The 7,454-nt window shown below is 40.9% G+C and overlaps 1 protein-coding gene across 3 annotated transcripts in view; it reads left to right on the top strand.

Annotated features, from left to right (window-relative positions):
* Positions 1–1,195, top strand: part of LOC111974334 (RNA-binding protein EWS) — a 17,955-nt gene extending 16,760 nt beyond the window's left edge. For all 3 annotated transcript variants that reach the window (XM_070447051.1, XM_070447052.1, XM_024002064.2), the window contains 2 exons: positions 480–732; positions 822–1,195. In XM_070447051.1, coding sequence (XP_070303152.1) covers positions 480–732; positions 822–858 — 290 coding nt within the window. In that variant the 3' untranslated portion in view covers positions 859–1,195. The remainder of the gene's footprint in view (positions 1–479; positions 733–821) is intronic.
* The last annotated feature ends 6,259 nt before the right edge of the window (positions 1,196–7,454 follow it).

Below are 7,454 nucleotides of genomic sequence, written 5' to 3'. Positions count from 1 at the left end.
ACAGCAGCGCTATTGTCAGGGCCTGATTCATAACTCTAGACGGGAATCATTATAAGTGTTATTTGAGCAACACGGGCTGATTTACCTTCCTATTTCATATATCTTAATGCTTGAAATGTAAACAAACCGGTTTGATTTGGCAATCACCTTGACTTCGTGGTCCATGTTTAGCGGTTGTACTTGATTAGTGTCAACTCTGGGGAAACATGAAATCATCCATGTGCAGCAGTCGGCTCACTGTAATGAAACGCTTTGGCATTGGAGGGCTTGTTCACTTGGAGTGCCACTTATGTTTAGTAGTCATATTTCCCTCCCTGTGAAGTACTCCATGATATGAAGTTCAGCCTTTGGACGTTTGGAATTTCCTGGTACTATCATTACCAGCAGCCCAAATTATATCTACACTGTGTAGCATACAATGTATGTCTACAATAGTCTGTGGTGGCAAGCTGAACTGGGCCTTGTGTGGTTTTGTTCAGGTGGTGAGCGAGGCCGAGGTGGCATGGGGATGCGTGGGGGCAGAGGGATGGACCGTGGCGGACCAGGAGGGCCCGGTGGTCCTGGCGGCTTCCGTGGAGGATGGGGAGGTGACCGTGGCGGTGGATTCAGGGGACGTGGTGGAATGGACCGAGGGGGATTCCGAGGGTCTAGCAGGGGAGGACCGCCTATGGACCGAGGAAGAGGAATGGGCAGAGGAGGAATGGGGGGGCCCCCAGGCAAGATGGATATGAGGTAAAGGAACATGTTGGACTGCTTTCATCATACTAATGTATTACTTACTATGTTTGTTGGACACTAAATTACTGCTTTTCCTCTCATAGGGACCATCGCCAGGAACGCAGAGACCGACCTTACTGAGACAGCAATTTGAATTTTCCATTTAGTGCAGGATTTGATTTTTAAAATGAAATTAATTTATGATTCCGTTTTTATTAATGGTTATAGAACTGCTTTTGAAATACTCTGGTGCAGTTTCATTCAACTCGTAGTTAAACGTTTAGTTTTTTTATAGTTTTGTTTACCCTTGGTTCAGTTATTTTGACTTGTGCAAGTTTATTTTTTGCATTTCTTAGATGTACAGACTGATTTTGACAGTTTATTGTAAAACATGACACTTCTTTTTTAATTGTAATTGCTTCTCCTTCCCATAGCTGTGTAATGATAAACAATTTTGAAAATAAAATGTCCACCCTGATTTGATGCTAAAATAAGTTCAGATCCATTGCTGTTATGAGGCATCATGAATGGTTGACTTTTTGCATTTGTCATCTTGGTTCTCAAATGGTGGGAAAAGTAGGAATTGTACAGCATTTCACAGCTCTACACCTACAGCAGTGTTCTCTTTCAGAATTGTCAACAAGGAGGCACTGTAATATGCAGCTTTGAAAGAATGCTGGCATGATCTGTTTGACCAACAACTGTTGAAGATACAGCAGCTGTCATCAGCTATCAAAGCCACAAAGAATAATATATAACTGTGGTTTGTGACATTTGTCTTCATGTTGTATTGCAATCATATAGTCAATGAACACACTTTCAATACTGCTTTGTGGAACGAGTTTGACAACTAAACTGCACATTTACCAGTAAGAATGAAGATCAACTGCTTTGCTTTACAGAATTGCCTTGATGTCTTTGCATTTTCTTTTAGTCTTTTGAGAAACCTCCCAATCCAATCAAGAAACAATGGATGTTATTAACCACAGATGTCAGCCATCCCTGTCTGTGACTGATACCACATTTGCATCTGTTCAGCATATGTCCACAGTGATCTGAGCCCTTTGATAATCACCCTTCTCTTCCCAATGAAAATGAATTGATTGGCTTTGTTTAAATATACCAGTTGGGTCAGTTATTTATAATCCAGTTTTGTTTGTCTGCCTGTAATCAGTGACCGCACAGCCAGGGTGCATTTATTGTGCTGTGGTAAAGTGTTGTCATTAAAGACCAATGTTCTGTGTGGGTGAAGTCCGGTCACAGCTCACGCTTCCGAGTTCCTTGAGGACTGGTATCCAGTTGCTCATGCTGGGGAACAGATCACTGTGCGAGTTGTCTGACACATAAAAACTGATTTATCCCGGTCCAAAAAATTCTAAACCAACATGTCTCTCTCAAAGAAACATTTTCCCAATCAAAACAAGGCCCTCCTTTTTCCATACTGAAATTGAAATCGCACGCAGAGCATGTGCTGAGCCAAGCATGGGGCAGCTGTTTCACAGACAGTGCTTGTCTGGCCCTGTCTGTAAAAACTGGAGTTAGCAGAGAATCAAAAATCAAGTTTGTTTGTATTCAAGACTAGAGGTAACTACTAGGCTTATCTATTTCATATTGACAAAGAGCGACCTATAATCTTATATTGAAGTGTCACTTCTTGTTGGGAAGCAACTTTGCCCTGGCACTTGGGTCTGACCCATGAAAAGGATAATCTCCCCAGCATTCTTAATGGGATGTGCACGTATGCTCATTTGAGGGAAGGATTACATCACTAGTAGACAGGGTTGGGTAGGCTACTTTCTAAATGTAATCCGTTAGTTACACTTTACCTGTCATTGTAATCAGTAACGTAATCAGATTGTTACTTTTAGATCACTTTCCCCTTGAGAGGCATTAGAAGAAGACAATGTTACCAATTGAACTACATCTGTTGCAGGATAAATCAATGTTAAAGTTTACATAGCTGGCCATATATGGATGTTACATTTTACTTGATGGGTTGGTTATGTAGGCTTCTTCTAACCCATCGCTTTCTACTACATATAATAAGATAAAATTATATCTTTACATTAAAAACCAAAGTCTATCAGAATTCCAGTCATTCCAATAAATGTTATACCCCTTGATCTTCAAGAATAGGATTTGGAAATATAGAAGTATAGATTAGCCAAATTGTTTCACCTGAGCATGCCCCCAAAACAAAGGATTTATTAGCCAGCCCTACTGTTTATGATTTTGTTGTCATGGAGGACTGATTGGGATCCTTGATTCAAGTTGAAAAATAAATGCTGTGCTCATGGAATGGCATGCTTTGCCAAGAGTGTGCAAAGCTGTCATCAAGGCAAAGGGTTGTTACCTTGAAGAATATAACAAATATTTTGATTTGTTTAACACTTTTGGTTACTACATGATTCCTTATGTGTTATTTCATAGTTTTGATGTCTTCACTATTATTCTACAATGTAGAAAATAGTAAAAATAAAGAAAAACCCTTGAATGAGTAGGTGTCCAAACGTTTGACTGGTACTGTATATATTTATAAATCCCAAAATAAATGTAGCAACTACAGATTGCCCTTTTAAGTCTATCAAGGCGTGCAAGTTTGAGCATGTGTCCATTGGATATATTTTTTAATCAGCATGAATTAGATTGAGCAATAAAAGCCACACTTATTCCATAGGTTTGGATCCGAACTACGCAGCTGTTGCAAGAGCGCATTTGTTACTGGCTGCCCACTGGTTTCAAAAACAATGACTGATAGGCAGCTTCTTGAATTCAACTATTATTGGGTTCAAATACACATTTAGATTTGTGAACAGCCATCCACAACAACCACAATCCGTAAAGTGCAAATAGCTAAATGAGAGCGCAGCAGTGTGATTCACATCAATGCGCTATGTAGATATCAATAGTAAGTGATATCCGTATCGCCGTAGACTACACCACTACTGTCATCCTTACCTCCAAACCTTAATTCAAATTGCATAATATGTAGATGCCGACAGCAGTTGCACCATTGGAAGACATTACTTGGACTGTAGCCAACAAAAGCCTATTCCTGATCTTTTCCCGCGATCCATCAAACACATTTGGTGTGTCATCATAGTGGTGGTCTCTGATTTGTGGTCAGACTCGCTCAGGTGGAACAAATTTAAATTTTCGCCTTTTTTTAATTTGAATGTCATTGAGAAAACAAAGTGTCAAATATTTTTTTCGCTAACATTCTTTCTGAATTTAAAAGTAATCCTCGAAGTAATCTAGTTTTTCAAAAGTATCGGTAATCCGATTACAATATTTTTTGCTGTTAATGTAACGGATTACAGTTACCGTTTTTGTAATCCTTTACATGTAACAGATTACATGTAATCCGTTACTCCCCAACCTTGCTGGTAAAGTGGAGTTCCCCCACAGATTATCCATTATATGGCCAGTGCCCAATTTTCCTTTAGGGATGGAATTTAGGCATACGATGTTTTAACGATGCAACTTTCTTACAACCGCCGAAGATGTTAACACGCATTTCCCAAAACACTACGCAGAGAGGTTCGCTAAGTGAGTCGTTGAAAAGTGTCAATACTGATAGGATCGAAAGAAGCAGTACTGCTCTCGGATCAGCCTTCTCCCTTTCCAATTGTACCTTAATTTTTTAAATAATAACATTAGAAGATCAGCTCCTAGAGAGATACACTATATATACAAAAGTATGTGGACACCCCTTCAAATGAGTGGATTCGGCTATTTCAGCCACACCCGTTGCTGACAAGTGTATAAATTCGAGCCCACAGCCATGAGATCTCCATAGAAAAACATTGGCAGTAGAATGGCCTTACTGAAGAGCTCAGTGACTTTCAACTTGGCACAGTCATTGGATGCCACCTTTCCAACAAGTCAGTTAGTCAAATTTCTGCCCTGCTAGAGTTGCCACAGTCAACTGTAAGTGTTGTTATTGGGAAGTGGAAACGTCTAGGAGCAACAACAGCTCAGCCACGAAGTGGTAGGCCACACAAACTCGCAGAACGGGACCGCCAAGTGCTGGAGCACGTAGCGTGTAAAAATCGTCTGTCTTCGGTTGCAACACTCACTACCGAGTTCCAAACTGCCTCTGGAAGCAATGTCAGCACAATAACTGTTCATCGGGAGCTTCATGAAATGGGTTTCATTGGCCGAGCAGCCGTACACAAGCCTAAGATCACCATGCACAATGCCAAGCATCGGCTGAAGTATTGTAAAGCTCACCGCCATTGGACTCTGGAGCAGTGGAAATGCGTTCTCTGGAGTGATGAATCACGCTTCACCATATCTGGCAGTCCGACGGACTAATCTGGCTTTGGCGGATGCCAGGAGAATGCTACCTGCCCCAATGCATAGTGCCAACTGTAAAGTTTGGCGGAGGATAAATAATGGTCCGGGGCTGTTTTTCATGGTTCGGGCTAGGCCCCTTAGTTCCAGAGAAGGGACATCTTAACGCTACAGCATACAATGACATTATAGATTATTCTGTGCTTGCAACTTTGTGGCAACAGTTTGGGGAAGGCCCTTTCTTGTTTCAGCATGGCAATGCCCCTGTGCACAAACCGAGGTTCAAACAGAAATGGTTTGTTGAGATCAGTGTGGAAGAGCTTGACTGGCCTGCAGAGCCCTGACTTCAACCCCATCGGGATGAATTGGAATGCCTACTACGGGCCCGGATTAATTGCCCAACATCCGTGCCCAACCTCACTAATGCCTTTGTGGCTGAATGGAAGTAAGTCCCCTCAGCAATATTCCAACATCTAGTGGAAATCCTTCCCAGAAGAGTGGAGACTGTGTTATAGCAGCAAATGAATGCCCAGGATTTTGGAATGAGATGTGCTGGTGTCCACATACTTTTGATCATGTATTGTTTCACCTATGGCTACAAATATTGAGGCGGCTAATGCTTAGCCTATAATAATGCACTKAATCAAGAATAGGCACATCATTGCGCACATGTTAAATATCATGAAATATTCTATATAGAGGCAAACATTTCTGACGACTGGAGACAAATAGCTAAGTAAAACAATTTTATTACCATTAAATTTAGTTCAATATCGTTCAAATATTTAGGTCTATGTAGCCTATACTGTATTCATCTTATTATTTAGCCTATTATATTAGTGACTGGAACGAGCTGCAAAAAAATACTCAAACTGGACCATTTTATCTTCATCTCTTCATTATGGACAATTACAGACAGTTGTAGCTGCTTCGCGTGATTTATTGTTGTCTCTACCGTCTTGCGTTTTGTGCTGTTGTCTGTGCCCAATAATGTTTGTACCAGGTTTTGTGCTGCTTCCATGTTGTGTTGCTGCCATGCTGTGTTGTTGTTTTAGGTCTCTCTTGTCGTGATGTGTGTTTAGTCCTATATTTTATTTTTAATCCCAGCCCCCGTCCCCGCATGAGGCATTTTGACTTCTGGTAGGCCGTCATTGTAAATAAGAATTTGTTTTTAACGGACTTGCCTAGTTAAATAAAAATGTATCTTTCGCTTGTTAGGTTAATTAAATAACTATCCTTCGCTTGTCAGCAAAGAAATGGTCACAGAAAGACACACACCTTAATTCTGTGTATAAAGTGACGCGGAAGGGCGAAGACGCATTAACGACGTAGGCTACTTAGCTGTTCTACGAGTGGTCTGATGCAGTCGTTAAATAACGAGCGTTTTGAATAGCAAGTTTAGTAACGCTGGTTTTGGGAAATAGCTCGGATATTTAACGACGCTCCTACGAAGGTTCTAACGACGAACGTAAAATGCCTTTGGGAAACAGGGCCTACTCTGGTGGCCACTCTAACAATTAAAATACATTCCTTCAAAAATGGAAGGCAGTCGGTAGGAGGCAAGATCAGGTCGGGCCAATTGTAGCCAATGAGAGTGTGGCACAACTGTTTCCACTAGTCACCGCAGCCACAAAATCAAAATTGGCTATATCGTAAACATTCATGAAAACAAACATTTGCTTTCTGGTTTTAATTTAGGGTTAGGCATAAGGTTAGCCGTAAGGTTCGATTTAAAATCAAATTTGAAGAAGATGAATGGTAGAAATGGGCGGGGTTTATGACTTTGTGGATGTGGTAACTAGTGACAACTGGCACAACCGATATAGGCCTAAAGTGTTTTTTCTCAAAGTTGCCGGGATGTCACGTGTCCTACTTAAGTCAGTAAACTCATAACAACCTAATCATTCCGAAACATATATTCGATCAAATAAGTAATATGTTTTGTGAACCAAATTCGACACTCTCATTGACCTCCATACAAAAACTCCTCGTTTGGTGACCATAAAAACGCCACCTCCCGGAGAAGACAGATTTTGTGCCCAGTTATCCTTCTCGCTTAGCCTCTTCCTCTCTGGTTCCCCAACACTTCGTTCTCCTCACCCGGTTTTACATTCGGTTTTCAATTATACACAGTGCACACAGAAAAAAAATCATACATATAATTGTTTTCGCCTGACGGCTCCCGCCATCCATATATATCACAGCCCAACGTGCAACATTCGTAGCCTACATTGTTGCAAATTGAAGTAGTGTAACTGTTGCTATCTCAAGGCTGCATCGTTGTAACGTTGTAATATTAATTTGATTCATTTGGAGTGATTTCAATAAGCTATTAGTAATTGGACATATTTTTCCTATGTTAAAATGGTTATGCTTGAATTTGACGCACTTCGAACATGTGGGCTGCCTGTTGACATGCTAATAACGTTTCCCTGACGTTT

This window comes from Salvelinus sp. IW2-2015, linkage group LG15 (assembly GCF_002910315.2).
Source record: "Salvelinus sp. IW2-2015 linkage group LG15, ASM291031v2, whole genome shotgun sequence".
Lineage (NCBI taxonomy): Eukaryota > Metazoa > Chordata > Actinopteri > Salmoniformes > Salmonidae > Salvelinus > Salvelinus sp. IW2-2015.
This window is presented reverse-complemented; position numbering and strand designations above follow the sequence as displayed.